General features: G+C 39.1%; 2 protein-coding genes across 5 annotated transcripts in view; both read left to right on the forward strand.

The window, feature by feature from the left end:
• LOC137045471 (gastrula zinc finger protein XlCGF8.2DB-like) overlaps window positions 1-20,603 on the forward strand; it is a 47,347-nt gene that overhangs the window by 24,676 nt on the left and 2,068 nt on the right. Inside the window, exon 4 of one of the 3 annotated variants that reach the window (XM_067422106.1) lies at window positions 116-239. In XM_067422106.1, coding sequence (XP_067278207.1) covers window positions 156-239 — 84 coding nt within the window. In that variant the 5' untranslated portion in view covers window positions 116-155. Of the gene's footprint in view, window positions 1-115; window positions 240-19,564; window positions 20,397-20,603 lie in introns of those variants that run through there. The other 2 variants (XM_067422107.1, XM_067422108.1) reach the window with 2 other exon arrangements.
• Window positions 116-19,428, forward strand: LOC137045472 (gastrula zinc finger protein xLCGF3.1-like). 2 transcript variants are annotated; one of them, XM_067422111.1, is made up of 2 exons: window positions 116-239; window positions 18,181-19,428. In XM_067422111.1, exon 2 carries the CDS (start codon window positions 18,186-18,188, stop codon window positions 18,933-18,935), a length of 750 nt encoding a protein of 249 aa, XP_067278212.1. In that variant the 5' UTR covers window positions 116-239; window positions 18,181-18,185; the 3' UTR covers window positions 18,936-19,428. The 2 variants fall into 2 exon arrangements, with proteins under 2 accessions (XP_067278212.1, XP_067278211.1); XM_067422110.1 differs by lacking the exon at window positions 116-239 and adding an exon at window positions 8,087-8,224.

Here is a 20,603-nt window from a genome sequence, read left to right on the forward strand (position 1 = left end):
TTATCTGTGGAAAATAACATGTGCTTATCTTGTACAGTTTCTCTGAAGCGATTTTTGTTGCCACAGCTGCAGATAACTGAATACCACATAAGTGTTTGTTTTATCTTATTAACAGGAAGCCCTCCCCTCGACTGAAGAGGATGTGAGGCCTATCAATGTTTGTGAAGCCAATAACAAGTCAAGTCATTTGGGGTCACGAACAGGATCCGCATCTTCAGGCATTTGTCTCGATCAATCAGGTAAGATTTTTCTTAAATAGCTGTGAGTCTGCCTGATAAAAAACAGTGATGAGACATTGACTGAACCTGCTGTAAAGAACTGTGTTATCATACCAATTGTATTACCAATTAAAATATGTTAGACATGATTAAATGGGTACTTCAGGGCTGGGAAGATGAATCTGTATTTAAACTGGGTCATCAATGTAGTAGAAATGTGAAATTATTTTTGAATTTGGTGCTTTCTATACTGAGAAAAGACATAAAATGTATTTTTGTCTCATGGGAATGAAAGACAACAATTCCCAGAATGATTCGCTGCCCTACGAGGCCACTCGCAAAGCCACCGCTACTGAATCACTCGATCGCTTTCCCACCGTGACAGCGTTCATCTTCATAAAATCAGTTCAGTTAAAGAACAGACATTACAATTAAAAACTGAACGTGTCTGTTCAATACATTGTGATTTAGCTGCTGAGGGAGTGTCACAGCAAAAAAGCAGCAGGAGTCAGATAACATTCATTGTGATCTGGGATGTAGTGGAGGCTAAACGGACGTAAACGCCGTTTACGCACCTCCCAAAATTCGGAAATAGCGTTTACCCACCTCCAAAGTGCGTTTATCCGCCTCTAAATTGAGTTTACTCCTCTGATTGTGATGAATGAGCTCTTGTGATGAGAGCTGAGGTAAACGCGTCCACACTCGCGGCATATACATTCCCAGCGCATGTTTAGTCTGGCGCGTTTTTAGTTCATGCCTTTGGAAGTTTAACTTTTATTAATTTGAGAAGTTAAAACACTTACATTGCTCAACATAGCTCCGTTTACATGAATGCCCACAGCTGCGAGCTGAGCTGTGTGTGCGATCTCCCACCCCTCCATGTGCGGGTTGAAAACATGTGGAAATAGCTCCCTCTGGTGGCTTTAGCACAATAATTTGAATATACCCCTCCGTAACACGCTGGACAACACGAGTAGAGCAAACGATCCTTACAATCAGTGCCGCCGCTCCCACCACGTGCTGCGTGTAGGGCACCAAGTGCTGAGGGGGGCACCACTTTTTCTCTCAGCAAAATAACATTATAATGCGTAAGGCATCAAGGCGGCTAGCGGCGGTACTGCTTACAACTTACCAACGATTCAGTGATCCATGGATAATGATATGCAGCCAGAAATCGTGTTTTCCTGACATTTTTAGGAGCCTGATTTCGATATGAATGTTTATAACTGTCATTCATAAAAAAAATTCAAGTGAAACCCGCATGTGGACGGGTCATTCAATAAACGCAATCTCAAAAAGTTCCGCAGTTAAGTTGGTATAATGAATCCCTTATTTTCACAATTTCTGCACTTACAGAGGATTGATGCGCGTGTTAACTCAACTCAGCACCTGGACAAATAGTCGAGTGGTGAGTCGATTCCAAGTTCAACACCTGTGATTGGCCAATTCTGTTGTAGAAGTCTACAATCAATGAATCAATCAACTTTATTTATATAGCGCTTTTACAATCACGATTGTGTCAAAGCAGCTTCACAGTGTCAAACAGGGTAATATTGCGACAAAATTAGATTTGGCTGTACAGCCGTACTGGAGAAAACAGTGATGTTATCAGCTTATTTTAATTTATCATAGAGTGACAATGTTGGCAGATCAGTATTATAGTTTATAGAATTAAATAAGACCTAATTCATATATTTTATTTGTATAATAAGTTGAATAACTTTAATCATATTTTTAGTGTCCCCAACTGAGCAAGCCAAGCCAAAGGCGACAGTGGCAAGGAACCAAAACTCCATCGGGGCATGATGGAGAAAAATAAACCTTGGGAGAAACCAGACTCAGTCGGGGTGCCAGTTCTCCTCTGGCCTATTAACACACCGTGTAAGATTATTATTCTGGCAACCTTACAGGTCGGAAATCATATTAGATCGGATTATTCAAAATTTTCAGGGTATCACGGAAGAGACAGATTTATTTAGGATGGGGCGTCAATTACACAAGAGTATGAATACATGAAAGATCGGAATTATTGCGCCGAAGACGGGTTTTGAGCATGTCGTGCCAGTGAGGCAAATTCGGAGGAGACACCATTTGACACGGCTCAGCAGACACTCCAGGATGCGTTGGTCATGTCCAGGCAGGTCCACCATCCGATCCGGACAGGGCCCAGATCCGGGATAAACCTCGGGATAAACAGAGAGACTAACATTAGCGTAGATGTCACTCTTTTTATGATGTAACTAGTACATCAGGTGTTATGGGAAGTGTTCCCGGTTCCGGCTGACCTAGTTAATGCAGCCTAACAATCAGTCAATTGATCTGAATAATGAAAGTTAAAAATGTTCTATGTGTATGCCATAGTAAAGAGATGTGTTTTTAGTCTAGATTTAAACTGACAGAGTGTGTCTGCTTCCCGAACAATGCTAGGAAGACTATTCCACAATTTAGGAGCTAAATAGGAAAATGATCGACCGCCTGCAGTTGATTTAGATATTCTAGGTATTATCAACTGGCCAGAGTTTTGAGACCGCAATCGACGTGATGGGGTATAATGCGTTAAGAGCTCGCTTAAGTACCGGGGAGCTAAACTATTTAGTGCTTTGTAAGTAATAAGCAAGATTTTAAAATGTATGCGATGTTTAATAGGGAGCCAGTGCAGTGTTGACAGAACTGGACTAATATGATCATACTTCCTGGTTCTAGTAAGAACTCTAGCTGCTGCATTTTGGACTAGCTGGAGTTTGTTTATTAAGCGAGCAGGGCAACCACCCAGTAGAGCATTACAATAATCTAGCCTTGAGCTCATGAACGCATGTACTAACTGTTCAGCATTTTGCATTGAAAGCATGTGCCGTAATTTAGATATATTTTTAAGATGATAGAATGCGGTTTTACAGATGCTAGAAACGTGGCTTTCAAATGAAAGATTGGTATCAAAGAGCACACCCAGGTTCCTCACTGACGACGAGGGCTTGACAGAGCACTCATCAAGTGTTAGACAGTATTCTCGGTTTCTACTTGTGGAGCTTTTCTGTCCAATAATTAAAAATTCAGTTTTATCTGAATTAAGTTGCAGAAAATTACTATTCATCCAATTTTTTATATCAGCTATGCATTCTGTTAATCTTGTGAATTGGTAGGTTTCATCCGGGCGTGAGGAAATATAGAGCTGAGTATCGTCAGCATAACAATGAAAACTAACGCCATGTTTCCTAATGATATCTCCCAGTGGTAGCATATACAGGGTGAAAAGCAACGGTCCTAACACTGAGCCTTGCGGTACTCCATACTGAACTTGTGATCGGTGTGACATCTCTTCATTTACTGCTACAAACTGATAACGGTCAGATAAGTACGATTTAAACCATGCCAAAGCAGTTCCACTAACGCCAACATAATTTTCGATTCTATTCAGAAGAATATTGTGATCGATAGTATCAAATGCAGCGCTAAGATCGAGTAACACTAATAGAGAGATACAACCACGATCAGATGATAAGAGTAAATCATTTGTAACTCTAATTAGAGCAGTCTCAGTGCTATGATACGGTCTAAATCCTGACTGGAAATCCTCACATATACCATTTCTTTCTAAAAAAGAACATAATTGTGAAGACACGGCCTTTTCTAGTATTTTTGATAGAAACGGTAGATTCGAGATTGGCCTGTAATTGACTAATTCTTTAGGATCAAGTTGTGTTTTTTTAATAAGTGGTTTAATTATAGCCAACTTAAAAGTTTTCGGTACATATCCTAATGTCAAAGATGAATTAATGATATTAAGCAGAGGCTCTATGACCTCTGGAAGTATCTCTTTTAATAGCCTAGTCGGTATAGGGTCAAGCATACATGTTGTTGATTTTGATGATTTTACAAGTTTAGCCAGTTCTTCTCCTCCTATAGCAGTGAATGAGTGTAATTTTTCCTCAGTGACCCTGCAGTGCTCTGTCTGAAGTGATACTGTAATAGACGGCTGCATGGTTATAATTTTATTCCTAATATTATCAATCTTACTAGTAAAGAAGTTCATAAAGTCATTACTGCTGTGTTGTTTACAAACATCAGAAGCTGAAGCTTTATTTTTTGATAATTTAGCCACTGTATCGAATAAATACTTAGGGTTGTGTTTGTTTTCTTCTAAAAGAGATGAGAAATAAGCAGATCTAGCAGTTTTTATGGCCTTTCTGTATGCAATCATGCTCTCTTTCCACAAATTGCGAAAAACCTCTAGTTTTGTTTTCTTCCAGCTGCGCTCCATTTTTCTGGCTGCTGTTTTAAGGGCCCGAGTGTGCTCGTTGTACCACGGCGTTGGATTATTTGCTTTAATCTTCTTTAAGCGCCGGGGAGCAACTATGTCTAAAGTGCTAGTAAGGAGAGAGTCAATAGTTTCGGTTGCAGCATCAAGTTCATCTTGGCTATCTGTAATGCTGAGGAGATGGAACTGATGAGGAAGATTATGTACAAAGCAATCTTTAGTCGCAGCGGTTATCGTCCTACCATATTTGAAGCGAGGGGATGGCTTTGCAGCCTTAGGTAAATTAAGTATACATGATATTAGGTAATGATCTGAGATGTCATCGCTCTGCTGCAGAATTTTAACAGTATCAACATTTATTCCATGTGACATTATTAGATCTAAAGTATGATTAAGGCGATGAGTGGGTCCCGATACGTGTTGTCTAACTCCAATAGAGTTTAGAATGTCTCTAAATGCCAATCCCAATGCGTCTTTTTCATTGTCTACGTGGATATTAAAATCCCCAACAATTAGTACTTTATCTACAGCTAATACTAACTCCGATACAAAACCAGCAAATTCTTTGATAAAGTCTGTATTGTGCCCTGGTGGCCTGTATACAGTAGCCAACACAAATGTCAGAAGGCATTTATCATTTACACTACACAGTGTTACATAAAGCACCAAAACTTCAAAGGAATTATATTTGAAACTAGACTTCTGAGTAATACTGAAAATATTATTATAAATTACAGCCACACCTCCCCCTTTACCTTTCAGACGTGGCTCATGTTTGTAACAATAATCTCGGGGGGTGCACTCATTTAAAGTAATGTAATCATCAGGTTTTAGCCAGGTTTCTGTCAAACACAGCACATCTAAGTTATGATCTATAATCATATCATTGACAACAAGCGTTTTTGGCGAAAGGGATCGAATATTCAGCAACCCAAGCTTTATCAATTGTTCATCCGTATTATATCTGTTGTTTATTTGTTGGACATCAATTAAATTTTTACTGTTGAATGGTTTTGATGGTTTTTTGTATTTACTAATTCGGGGAACAGACACAGTCTCTATGTGATAATATCTAGGTGAAAGAGTCTCTATGTGCTGGGATTTAGCTGACTTTGGTGACGTGAGACAGCTAGCAGACGGTTGGTTTAGCCAGTTTGTCTGCTTCCTGACCTGGGCCCCAGTGAGTCAAGGTTTAGCTCTAAGACTATGTGCCAAATTACTAGAGAGAAGAGCAGCACCAGCCCAGGAGGGATGAATGCCGTCCATCTTCAACAGGTCAGGTCTGCCCCAAAAACTTTTCCAATTGTCTATGAACCCTATGTTATTTTGCAGACACCACTTAGACAACCAGCCATTGAGTGATGATAATCTGCTAACTATTTCATCACTCCTTTTCGCGGGGAGAGGTCCAGAGAAATATACGGCTTTTGACATCGTACTTGCGAGATTACACACCTCTTTAATGTTAATTTTGGTGATCTCCGACTGGCGAAGTCGAACATCATTAGTGCCAACGTGAATAATAATCTTAGAGAATTTACGATTAGCTTTAGCCAGCACTTTTAAATTTGCTTTGATGTCAGGCGCTCTGGCTCCCGGTAAACATGTGACTATGGTGGCTGGTGTCTCTATTTTCACATTCCGTGTAATAGAATCGCCAATAACTAGGGCACTTTCAACAGGATCCTCAGTGGGTGCGTCACTGAGTGGGGAGAACCTGTTTGATGTTCTAATCGGAACGGAAGAGCGGTTTTTTGATCCGCGACTATGCTTTCTCATCGTCACCCAGCCCTGCTGCGCGGGCTCAGCCGGAACCAAACAATGAGTGTTCACTAAGCTAGTCGCATCCAAAGCAGTATCTAAAGCTGTTACATTCTCACTACTCTCACATAAAGCTTGGATGCGTGTCTCTAAATCTGAAATCTTCTCCGTCAGCCTGATTAATTCCTTACATTTATCACATGTGAAGCCCTGTTCGCCAACGGAGATAGATATGCTAAACATGTAGCATGCAGTGCAAGTGACAATGACAGGAGAAGAAGACATGGCTTACCGTATTTGTTGATGAATCCAAAACTTACCACAGTTGTCTGATGGAGTCTTTTTAATAATCCAACTCACCACAGTTGTCTATAGAACTCAGAAAACAGGAGACCTGGATGCTGGGATGGAAAGCTACCAGGCTAGCGAAAAGCTAACGTGTGGTAGTGATTTAGATTAAAAGCTAGTAATGTCAAATTTAAATTGATAGGCTATATTAAACACTATATGGTGATGAGTAAGTTATATTTAGCAGTGTAAATTACAAAGAAAATATATCAAATAGAGATTCAAACACAGCTATACAGAGCTACAAACACTGTGGTGGCAGCAGCAGCAGGCAGACAGACAGGAGCAATCGATCAGGAACAATCAATCAGCCAGGAGCCATGTCTGTGATTGGCTACATTACTACATTACATTGCTAGCTCCTTTTCGATGATAATATGCAATTATTACGAATTCTTACAGAGGATTATAGATAACAGACAAGCAGTTATGGGCAGCTTTTCACTCTAAAAGCAGAAGCGGCGACAGGTGGCAGTGGTTTGAGGGAGAAAATTACACACTATTATCAAGTCTGTAACAGCCATACGTATACATATCTTATATCTATGGCAACAGCGATGTACATTGGGTCCGTGGACAAGCCTCCCCCTATCCCCCCTCTGGGACTGGGCCTGGTTTTGTGTGTTTTCGCTGCATTCATGTTGTAATCCAGTGCCGCTTCTCAGTCTTTCTGCCACTCAGCAGGGTGTAATCGCAGTCGCTCCAGATGATGGTGACGTCACGTGCATTCCCTCTATAGAAAGCCATATGCTAATCGCTGAAGTAACCCTTTAAGTGTAGTTTAAATTGATTTGGCTCATGTGGACCTCCAGAGTGACATTGTCATCTACTGGCCTGGCATGCATAATACAGCGTTTTATTGGTTTTCACAGATCTGTGTGATCGTGTACATTGTTGTTGTGCCATGAACACAAAACTGAAACTCAGGCTGAATGTTACAGTCTCGCAAATGAATAATAAATGAAAATAAATTAATATGTGAGTGCTTTAACTTTATTGATGAGACAGTATTTAACTTCCAGACCTCTTTTCACTCAGTCTGATTATACATTCCAATATGATTTGTTATAATAAAAAAAAGTTGCTAAGTGTTTTGTCTAAAAGTTTCTACACCATTAACTTTTATTTATTGAACAGATAAACTGGTAAGAGTTGAATAAGGCCACTGTTGGCATCATATAGCCTACTTTTGCAGTTTATGAAAACAAGACCTTTATCAGAACCTCATCTACATCAAAATTACATCTCAAAGAATTCAGAAAAGTCATATTTTGTCTTTAGACAGCACAAAATAGTTTTTTATCCATTTATTAAATGTTTACACTCCACACTTCTCACTATGAACACAGATCAGCGATATAAAAATAACCCAAAGTTGTCATAACACATGGCCAAACAGATTAAAATGAACAAAACTACTTGTTGTATAGCTGGTGTTATTCTGACAAGTACAAAAGGCCGAGGTCATTGGCAAATCAATGTGGCATTCCTCCTAATAGCAGAAGGGGGCAGTACTGTGTATCTTTAGCCATGCTGTCCAACAGCAAAATAAAGAAGAAGCAGCATGCACAAGAAAGTTGTAAATGGACTCAAGAGTGAAGAGTGTTCTACTCAATGGAACCATGATGAATATTGCTGATTTGTAAGTAAGCGCTTTGTTCTTAAGATTTTAAATCGTTTACTATCAGGTTTCTGACTGAGTACTTTTGTCAGTTGACAAATGACGACAAACACATTTTAAACATTCTTCTCATTTTAAACAATCTCTCTCTCTCTCTCTCTCTCTCTCTCTCTCTCTCTCTCTCTCTCTCTCTCTCTCTCTCTCTCTCTCTCTCTCTCTCTCTCTCTCTCTCTCTCTCTCTCTCTCTCTCTCTCTCTCTCTCTCTCTCTCTCTCGTATGAGTAGTTAACAAATAAGCAGTAAAATGTTTTGTGTGTGTGTGTATTAAACAAAAACCAATGCATTTTGTAGTGTAGTGTAAAGTGAAATCTGATGTTTGAGAAAATATAAGGAGTCACCTCTTCAATTCTGTCACAGTTTTTTTTTTTTTTTACTGAAATGTGTCCTATGGTGTGAGTGACAGAAAAAAAATAAGAATATAGGGCTGTCGAACCAAAGGAAAACAGAAATTAACACACTTATAGTGCTTCCAAAAAAGTGTTTTAAATTTGAACAATTCTGATACACAATCTTACCATGTGCACATGTCATGAGCTTCACAGTAACATGACCTTAAATGGGGTCCTTGTCCTTCAGCTAATTAAACTTGTCAGCGGAATTGAAGTTTGCAATTCTTATATTAACAAGTCCTGGATTTTAAATGATGGCAAAAAACAAACAAAAAAACAAATCATGGCTATATATGAATTTTATCTTGTGTGACAGTGAAAATGTCAACAACCCAAATATTTAATGTCATCTCTTTGTCACTTAACAAAATCAAGCAATTGTCATGTAAATTCAATTAATTGGTGATTATTAATGAAAAATTTAACAACGTCTTTTCTCAATGACAGACTACACAACAAAGTTTTCCTTTCCTCCATTTATTTAAAGTGGTCGGGTGATCTCTCTTAGCCCGGAAAACTCCCTTGCTGAACATACACAAACTTTTTATATTCTTACATCATATTCAAACACTTGAAACAAGTTATTTCATTGGTTCACTGACTTCCACCTGTTGACTCTTTCCTGTTGTTAACCTGTTAGTGTCTAATAACTTCCTTCTACACTTATGCTCAATTCCTTTTTCTGTTTTTCTAATGCAACAACCTGCATACTTTAAAAAGAACACTGACATTTTTACATCACCAATCCTTCTATCAAAATGTGTTTTTGTCTTTTACTGAATCACTATGGTGAGCTATTATTAGGGCTGCCCTCGATTTAAATATTTTTCTAGGCGACTATTAGTCGTTTAAAAGAACGGTCGACTAGAAAAATATCATATCATATATATATATATATATAATGTGTCTGTGTATTAATTAGCCAAATCATAATAATAATAATAATAATAATAATAATAATAATAATAATAGATTTTATTTATAATGCACTTTTCATTCCGAAGAATCTCAAAGTGCAACAAAGGGGGGGGGGGGGGGATAACACAAAAAATGAATAAAAAGTAAAAATATAGAATATTACAAACAATCAACCAACACAGAAAACAGAACAGAAACAGAGCTGATGGTGAACAGAAACAGAGCTGATGGTGAACAGAAACAGAGCTGATGGTGAACAGAAAACAGCTGATGGTGGAAGTCTCTGTTAGCTCCGCAGCACACTGTGGTCCATGTTTTAAATTTCTCCCAGCGGCAGTGTGTCCTGATGACATCGCCTAGGCACGACAGCTGAAGACCAGATGATGGGTCTTCATGACGATTCAAACGATGGGGATCGCCGCAGCACCATGCAGGAGGCAGAACATTTTTCCGGGCACTTCTGTGTACACACCGGGGTTGGCGCAGAAGTCCAAGCCGCAATGCAGGACGGAACAGCGGTGCAGCCGAGAAGCGGAACATCCCAACATCATGCCGGACGCCGATTACGATGGCCCAGATGACGCTAGCCCGGTGCAAACTTCAGCCACCATGCAGCTTAAGCCCAAGGGAGACCACCAGTGAGCAGTTGCGGCGAGAAACATCAAATGTAGGGCTGGGAATCGATTCCAAAAAGAATCGATTCCTCGATTTCAAGACGTTGGGAATCGAGAGTCGATTCCAACGTTTGGAATCGATTCCATCGCGGGGAATCGACTCCTCTTTATTCAATTGTCTCTCGCTTACTAATAATGATTGGAAGTCTATTTAATTTTTGCAAAAGGTTCTTTTGAACAGTTAGTTTCAAATAGTGAGTTAAAAATAAAACGATTCAGCGTTTTTTTTTTTTGCGTCATTGCGTGATGACGTCACTAGAACTTAATTCTAACTACTTATTTTTATGGTATGAAACGTTCAAATCAAGCCATATGTGAACGCATATCGCTGATTATTACTATACCTTTCATTCACTTAGTTAAATAGTGTTTATTGCCATTGTTTCCTTCTGTGATCCTGCATCGTGGACAAGTTTGCTACATTTTGCACACACAACTCCATAATTTTAAATTGTGAAATGGTTCTGTTGTCCACAACGGTAGATTTTGAGCTCTGCTTACAGATGCAGATGTGAGGGTCTTATTTTAATTTTCTATTTTCTTTTATTTTCTTTAATCCATTGATAACTGAAAGAAAATGCGCCTAGACTAGAGTACAGCTTAATGACCGAGTCTAATGTTGCTATAGTAATGAACGCAACTTGCTCGCGCATCTGATTGACAAATAAACTGCGTACTCTTATATGATGTTTCTTAAAAAACTAAGTTCGGGAGAAGCACGTTCAAATGATCTACCTAATCATGATGTCATTCCAACCAGCTGTCAACTATCAGTAATCAACATGTCTACCAATCAGCTCAAGTGGAGGATCACATAAATACCCAGTCAACTCACCAATGTTCCTTGACAAAGTTTGCAGCATCCCTCCACCACCCCTTCTACCTCACACGCACCTGGTTAACTTTCCTAACCAGAAATACGGGGGGAGTACTCTGGGTTCGGGCCAAATACCGAGCTCGGAGCCCTCTCCTCGGACAGCACGCCAAATACGCATACCATTTATTCTATCTGAATTATTTGTAAGTGTGAACTCGTGAAATTATTGTTTTTGTTAATATTGTGGTTATTTTGCCTCGCACATTCTGTGCAAAAGCACTTATTTGAACGCAGTCATTTAACTTAACTGTGCACATGCATTTTAGACATGTCATGTAGTTTTAAACATACAATAAATGCACATCCATGAATAATGTGCTATCCTTTTGATTTACTAGGCTAAATCGCATTTACATCTGGGCTATATGGGCCTTTTCAGGAGAATCCATCATTTAAAATTCATCAGAGTTATGGAAATGTATCATCATTTTACAAATAACGTTTTGGAGAAGGATACTTTCTACATCCTTGTATCCTGCGGTCACTCCGGAACTAGGTTCCTCCATCGATTTTGTTAAAAAAAGAAGAATCGAAAAGGAATCGAAAACAACAGTGCGGAATCGATTCTTGGAATCGACTCTGTCGATTCCAGAACCAGGAATTGGAATCGGAATCGATTCCAAACATTTTCGGAATCGACCAGCCCTAATCAAATGTCCTCCAAACCAGAACCAACCAACCGCAGCAATTCAAACGTAAACATTAGAAGCGGTGGAAAACGGCGAAACGACGAACAACGTCCTCTCAGTGGCTGCCAGCAATCAGCAACAGCCCCAATAGTAGCTCTGACTGTTAGACTAGTCACAAACATAAGGAAATAAAATAAAATCTAAATCTAATAGTACAACATGATTTGTGGGTGGAGAAGCGGCGAACAGACGACGCCAGCGTCCTCTCCCCCACGTTGCCAATAATGAGCTTTTAACGGCCTAATCAGCACTCAAACGCACAAAGCTTACCACAGCGCATACAATTACTCTGGATGTAAGACTAAAAATGTATTTAAGTTAAATGCAAGTGAACGGCCTTCATGTCATGCAGTAAACGCGTTAATACTTCAGCTTCCACACTTCGAACAAACACTTGGATATGCTCCTAATAATAATAATAATAATAATAAATTTTATTTATAATGCACTTTATATTAAACAAAATCTCAAAGTGCTACAGAATTTAAAAACAAAAACAAAACAATCAACAACTATAAATAAATAAAACCGAAAAATAAAATAAAATAAATTAAACAAGTAGCAAGTCAATTAAAAGTCAATTAAAAGCTCTGCTAAAAAGGTGGGTTTTAAGACCACGCTTAAAAGTATCTATAGTCTGTGGAGTCCGCAGGTGGTCAGGGAGAGCATTCCACAGACTGGGGGCTGAAGAGCAGAATGCCCGATCCCCCATAGTACGGAGATTGGCTGTGGGAGTTTTGAGGCGATACAGCGAAACAGAGCGGAGGTTACGAGTGGCTGTTTGTGTGGTGAGGAGTTCCTTGAGATAGGAGGGAGCATCACCATGGATGCACTGGTGGGTAAGGAGAGAGATCTTGTACTCGATCCTGAACGACACAGGAAGCCAGTGGAGTGATTTTAGAATGGGGGTGATATGGTCGTATTTGCGCACCCTCATGAGGATCCTAGCAGCGCTGTTCTGAATACACTGCAGCCTCTGGAGATTTTTGCTAGGGATGCCAATAAGGAGCGCATTGCAGTAGTCCAGCCTGGAGGAGATAAAGGCATGGACAAGCTTCTCCGCATCAGCCAGCGATAGAATGGGACGAAGTTTGGCAATGTTTCTGAGGTGGAAGAAGGAGGTCTTACACAGGTGTTTGATGTGCGCTTCAAAAGTAAGCTGTGATTCCATTGTGACCCCCAGATTCGTGACTGAAGTGGAAAGAGGAATGACCTGATCAGAGAAAGCAATGCTGGTGATAACGGACTTCTGGACCTGAAGTGGAGTGCCGACTAGGATAGCTTCAGTTTTGGAGCTGTTTAGCTGCAGAAAGTTTTGCTTCATCCACGCCTTTATCTCATCCAGGCAAGTGATCAAAGTGGATGGTGTGAGGTCAGCAGAGGGAGATGAACTTGTCCTAAAGTAAAGTTGAGTGTCATCAGCATAGCAGTGAAAAGAAATCCCATGCCGGTTGATGAGACGGCCAAGGGGGAGCATGTAGAGTATGAACAGGGTGGGTCCGAGCACAGAGCCTTGAGGGACACCGCAGGTGACATTGTGTGACAGGGATGTAGCTTCTCCTAACGCAACATATTCAGTTCTCCCAGTGAGATAAGAAAACCAGTTGTGGACCGAGTCAGAGAGACCAATGGTGGAATGTAAACGGTGAAGGAGGATGTTATGGTCAACTGTATCGAAAGCTGCAGTTAAGTCCAGGAGGATGAGAAGGGATGGGGAACCAGCATCTGCCGCCATCAAAAGATCGTTTGTGACCCTGACCAAAGCTGTTTCTGTGCTGTGTCCTGAGCGGAAACCAGACTGAAATTTCTCATAAAGATGGTTATGCTCCAAATGGACCTGAAGCTGTGCAGCAACAACTTTTTCCAGCACCTTAGAGAGGTATGGGAGGTTGGAGATGGGCCTGTAGTTGTCATTAACATCTGGGTCTAAAGTAGGTTTTTTCAGAAGTGGTCTGATGATAGCAGTTTTAAGAGATGAAGGAACATTGCCAGCCTGGAGGGAATTATTAATAATCTTGGTAATGAATGGACTTAAGACACTGAGGTTAGATTTTACCAAGGCTGTAGGAAAAGGATCCAGTGCACAGGTGGATGGTTTCATTTTTCTGATGATGTCCTCAACCTCGAGCTGTGTGATGATGGAGAAGCAGCAGAGATGTTGGAAGGTCCCTGGCTGTAATAATAGGCTCCTAATAATAAATGTTAAAGTGAGAGTGAATGGCCATGTAAATTTCCTACTACTTGCATGTTTCAAATGATAAGACCTATTTAAGGTCGATGGATGGTGAATGTTTGGATTTCATGGTCAATATACTGGAAATAATTACCACAAGGACCCACCGTTAACGGTCTGTCCGTCACAGACTGCGTGATTTTGCTTCTTTGGTCAACCAACTAATACTTTTTTTGGTCAACTAAGCCTCTTCTAGTCGACTAATGATTAGTGGACTATTAGGGGGCAGCCCTACCTATAATAAGTGTTATTTTATACCTAATGGGATAATTTTTGCGGGAAATTGTGTACATGCATTTTTAATTTGTAAGCTTCTGCTCAAATGGTATCTTGGTAAATGTGTTGGCGACTTGGCGTCTTCTCTCCATAATTAAAGTAGTTGGTACATAATCAGCAGTTCAAGCTAATATCATGTAATTTAAGTGTCTGCTGATTAATATATCAGGGAAGGATAGCCTTCTCTTCAACATATTTTTTTCTCAACACTCAAACTGCTAAAAATGAAATACTTGATGGCTTATAAATGACTTGATTTGCATAAGTCTTCGACTGTGGATTTGCCTCCCCCTCCCCCTTCTCTCTTGTGGAAGAAAGTGTATTCATATGTAATGCTTTATTAATATATTATGCTTATGGAACCTTGTTGTGTTTGAATATTCTGTATTACTTAGAATTACTTGGAGAGGCAGACATTGGGGAAAAACAGGATGCAATTTAGCCTAAAGAAATCAAGCAAGACCATCTGCACGAGGACTACATGTGGTGTCACATGCTTCTCTGTTTAACAGAACAAAGATCAGTTATTAATCTTTTAGATGCATGTGGAAGAAAAGAGCACACTCAATGTATAGAAAGTGATAAACATGTTCCTTATGTTAAGGAAAAATGCAGTTTGACCAAGGCTTCGGCCCTTAATGTTAGAGAGATTTAAATGTGGGAGGGAGCTGGAGTCATCTCAAGGGAGGTTTGAGGCCTGCAAACTTGAGTAAAACAAACAGGCTCTTTGAGAGAACAACCAGTGCGTTTTTTCAGTTGTTTTCCTCTGAACAGGATGTCTAACGTGACGCTAAATAGATGTCTGACAATTTCATTCATTTTTTTTGGAGATTTCAGATTATAAACCATTTAAAACATCTAGAGATAGAGCAGCTACACTCGTTCTGCTGTACTCTTCCTCTCACTGATGGGAAGAGTTATGCTATATATGCTTTTTTAACTTTTTAGTGTTAAAAAAAATGTGTATGTACTGTCAGATGAAATCCTGCAGGCATCCATGCTTTCTCCGTCCATGCAATAAATGCACATCCTTAAATGAGAGTGGATTTATAGCATATGTATGAACTTCTCAGGTAATATACGTATGTGGTTTGACCCATTTATAGGCGGCCAAAATAAGACTTTAAAATGGACTGAAAAAAGCTTTTTCTACGTACTTGACGTGCAATGTCGTGCTGACTGACATGTATACCCTCAGAGCAGTTATTGCAATATGGGCTACATTTTTAACAAGCAGAATAATACAGCATTAGGATATACATAGTCTCACTTTTCTTTTAGCTATGTCTTTTAACTATTATATTATTTCGAAGGACAAAGCATGAACTTCAAGTCAGCTGTTACTTTACTTTTGCGTGAGGCCCTGTGCGGTCGCACATTTGGCACAGCCCTTGCGACTGTTCTGGAGGGAGCTCTCACTTGTCACAATCTGCAGCAACTCTGAATGTCTGTATAACTGCTGATCCTTTTCTTTGAAGAAAATAAACCTCATAAAAGACAAGTTGTTTATTTGTCTCTTATTCAGAATTGTTGTATAACAGAACATCAGACGCACCTTAGCGCAGTTTTTCGAAAGGCACATTCGATGGAGGAACACTATATTCAGATTTAATGGCGTTCACGTCACAGAAAACAACAGATAGATGCATTTTATTGATCATAAGCTAATTTCACAATCCAAGACAGCAATAGGAGCGAGCACAGACATAGCACTGGTAAGATGGTCAAGTTTCTTTACTTTTAATAATGAATATTGTATGTTGAGCACGTAAGATTTTACTTTTGGTTTAATTTACAGTAGTTTGTGTGTTGGCTTGACTATAACATGATGACATCTCATAGCCTATGTTTATTTTTGTAGCATTGTTGGGATGAGTAAAATTTACAAATGTGGTTTCAACAACCAGATGTATTTAGACTTTAATTTTTACTGTAAAGAGACCCAGACAACCTTCTGAAGTGGCTTTTAGTATTTTATGTATTTGTTCTAAATGCTCCTGTTGTCTTCTGTGCCCAGGCTTAAGTTTTGTTTCATACATTCTAGAACCGTGTTTTCTTTGAACAGGTAAAATTAAAGGTTCAGTTCATATAACTGACTGACAAAATTGTATAGGATACAGTGAATCAGCAATGCATCGTGATATCGAGTTCGACGAATCGATGACATGATAATCGTAATTAGGGATGCGCGGTATACCGGTACTGGAAAAATACCGGTATATATTTTATTTAAAACGGTACGATATCATGATTTGGCACATTTCGGTATATGCTGCTGTTCCGAAGTTCACCGCTAGATGGCAGCGCGCTACCCAAACTGACCCGAAACAACCGGCAAATGTGACAACAACATAGACGAACAAAATGGATAAAGCAGTCGAATCTCACTCAAGATGCCCAAAACGAATTAATAAAGAGAGGAGTAGAAGTGAAATTTGTAATGACTTTGCTTATAAAACTGATGAAGAACCATCAAACCTAGCCAATAAGCATCTGTCACTATCCTGACTTTAAGACTTCTGAAGAGATCGACAGGTCAGTGAATCATTCAAACCATCTCATTTAGACATTTATTTTCTTTTTACACTGATCAACGCACACACATAGCCTAACATAAGATCGAATATCACAATCTCCAGCGTTCGTTTCAACCAATGACATTTAGATCTCATTATATTTGCACGTGTACTATTGCACTATTTACATTCCCGTTAGACACACCCGACTGTGTTTATGTGAATACTCACTAAAGACGGACATTTGTACATAACTCTGTGTATTTGACTGTTTAAGGAAACTTAATGTGTAATGTGCGAGCGTGACTAAGTGACTGGCGTGTGTGTGTGTGTGTGTCGTATGAGCTCATATCTCCTGTAACTGTTATTACGAAATGCTATAAAATCTCTTGCGTGTTCAAATGATTTCCGTTCTCCATCCCGAGATGAGCGTGAAATGTTGAGTCGGATTATGCAGATTGCTTTAGTGTAGTGCGATGTCTTTTGAAACCAGAAGCAATTTGCTAGTTTTGAGAGATTTTTTTCTGAAATGATTTCTCACAAGAAAGCTTTCAAATGACTGATTTGATGTGATAAGCTTTGCTGATTAATTTACTAATAAACATTTGTGGTAATTTCCCACTTTATAAACTCAAAACTTGCATAATTGTTCTCATTCGCGTGCAATATACCCGCGCTAATATCAGACCTTGTGGTATCGATTTAATATCGGTAACGTTACTTCGGTATTAGATTGTGGTACCGTACCGAAGCCAAAATTGTGGTATCGAGCCATCCCTAATCGTAATCGAACCGAACCGTGAGACAAGCGTAGGTTCACAGTTCACACCCCTAATGCAGAGATGGCAGTTTTATTATTTAACAGGTAAGTAATGTATTTTATTGAACAGATAAATTGCCATATATTGCTTTCTAACAGAGTTCATTGGAAAGAATTATCTATTGTATAGGGTAGTTTCATTATAGTTGTTGTAGTGCTGTGTTGTAAGGAAGTACTGTGTCTATTAATGGGTAAAGTTACAGTAATGTCTTCAGCTAGTCAGCTTGAGATCTTTTCCATTTAAACTGGTTATATCGCTTAAGCCTAGTAGTGAAGAGCACCTGTGAAAAAGAACCAATGTTATCCGGACAGTCACACAGAGCTGAAGCCCGACCAAAACAATGTTCTTCCGCTGAATGCATGCAGGTTGTTTTTTTTAACTGCTAGAGGCTGAAAGTTACATAGTGTACCATTTACCTGTGGCGTAAGTATCTAAATGACTTATGGGGTTGTTGTGTTGGGTGGTTTGTGTAATATTTGAGGAATAAATCTGAATGTTTACATCTCTATTCAATCTTTTCCCTAGTTGATATGAAGCCCTCAGAGAATTCTCTTGGAGTTTCGAGGTCCGAGTCAACTAAGGAGTGTAAGGAAACTTTGGTGCTGAGCAAAGTGGAGGGATCAGCTGTGCTGTTTTGTCAACGCCTGCAGTATACTGTGAAAAGTATTGAGGTGCCAGATGGAAGTCATTCAGATATTAAGACAGAATCCCAACCATCCATCTCCCACTTTTCAAATGGCATAAAGACTTCTGATACAAAATTCATCTGTAAGCTGTGTGGCATGGAGTATCAGCGGAGCTTAAACCTGGTGCGTCACATGAGAATACACACAGGAGAGGCTCCATACACTTGTGACCTCTGTGGGAAGGGCTTTCGTCGTCCAGACTGGCTCAAAATTCACATCACCATCCATACGGGTGAAAAACGGAAACACATGAAGCGATTCAGTTGCGATCAGTGTGGGAAGAAGTTTAATGGCTCCACCGCACTCCAAAGTCATTTATATAAACACAGAGGCGAGAGGCCGTTCACCTGTCCGCACTGCGACAAGACGTTCTTCAGCCAGAGCGATCTTAAACGCCACCACACCGACCGTCATTCTGGAAAAGAGTTCTGTTGCTCATTTTGTGGAATTGAATTCTCACGCCGCACGACGCTGGAGAAACACATGCGGATTCACACGGGAGAGAGGCCTTTCTCCTGTCCAGACTGTGGAAAGACTTTCCCTTATCAATACTCCTTAGATATGCATCGTAAACTGCATTCAGCCAAAAGTTGATATGATGCATGTTACATGAATTTATAATTTACTCTGTTTATTCTAATACGCTCTAATTATTTATTCTGTTAATTGTTTTCTGCACAAAAAGAGCATTTACATGTTGTTTTTTATGACAGTTTTCCTCAGTTGTTTACAAATACAATATAAATCATGTTTACATTTCTCAAAGTTATACATAAGTAATAGGATGATTTTGTTATCCCTCCCGGATATGCATTTTTCAACACTTTTTGTTGCATTATTATTTTGAGCTGGTGGCAAGTGTCAGGAAATATGTTATATTATTTGTTTTTTTATCCACAAGAGGTCGGCAGAGACACCCAGATTGACCCAATGTGAGAGATTTTTTTGAGCAGGGTAATGCGTGCTTTGGAGAGAGTTTAAATTGAAAGAATGTGCTTATAGTATTTGTTCATGAAGTCTGGTAATTAAAGGTAAAGTAAATAAAACAGCTATAAAAAAAAAACTCAAATATAAAAATGAAATGAAATAAAATAAAAGCTTTCTGGGCAAAAAATAAAATAATTTGTATATATTTAGGTCTTTTTTAAATTTAAGGGACATATTTGTTACAGGTTATGAGGGAATAATGAGTGAGGGTTAAAGCAATAACCTACTCAATTTATTGCCATGAAAGGTTTATATAAGACACAAAATGTGATTTTTGGATTAACATATCCACAAACCACTAGAACAGTGTTATATATTTTGTTGGCTTACATTATCCAAAATATTTCCAAGAATATTTAAATTTAGAGAAATTAGCAAATTTAACCAGGACTGTGTCCGTGTGTCGCCGATCAATGACATCATACCAATGTTACCCTCATTTTGTAGAAACCATGGAAACATTAAGGAACTGCTTGTTAGAAAAATAAAACTTGTTTATTAGAAAAGTAAACACTACAGTAAGTTTAATAAATATTTAAGAACACAGTTTGAGCCCATAACATGTTGTTTGTTTATGCAAATATGGTTATTTAAGGACAATTATAGATAAGTTCCCATTCGTAAGCGGCTATCATAAGGGTCACTTCTAATCTGTGGGAGGCTTTTGAGACTGTTCCCTTGGTAAGGTCATGAAACTCCTGCTAACACAACATTAGATAAAACATTGGCAATATGTTTCCCTCAAAGCACATCACCAATACATCCGCACAAAGTTGAGCTGACATAACTTCTACTAAGAATCCATTGTCCCATTTTAATATATTTTGACCGATGGTGCTGTAAACCTTAAATAGTTTGCATATGTGTTGGTGCTACATGGTATTCTGACGGAGCTTCAGAGCCAAGGTTCCTGGCAAGTGAATGTGGTATTCCTACTAATAGCAGAAGGGGGCAGTACTGTGTATCTTTAGTTTTTAGTACTCTTAAACGAAGAAGCAGGACGCACGAGAAAGCTGTAAATAGACCCAAGAACGTTCTATTCATTGAACTACAATTGACTATTTGCAAGTAAGTGCTTTGTTATTAGGATATCAAATGGTTTACCAGCAGGTTTCTGACTGAGGTTAATTTTGTGAGTCTACAAAATAGTGTCAAACAAAAATATCAAACACTTTTTAAACATTTAGGGTCTCCAATTCAACATTTTATAGTGACTGATCACAAAAAAAAATGTTTTAAGTGTGCCGAATTGAAAATCTGTGAACTGATGAAATT

This window comes from Pseudorasbora parva, chromosome 17, assembly GCF_024679245.1.
Source record: "Pseudorasbora parva isolate DD20220531a chromosome 17, ASM2467924v1, whole genome shotgun sequence".
In the NCBI taxonomy this organism is placed as follows: Eukaryota; Metazoa; Chordata; class Actinopteri; order Cypriniformes; family Gobionidae; genus Pseudorasbora; species Pseudorasbora parva.

Coding starts and splice junctions, on each gene's coding strand:
- LOC137045472 (XM_067422111.1), top strand. CDS start 18,186: ATGAAGCCCTCAGAGAATTCTCTTGGAGTTTCGAGGTCCGAGTCAACT.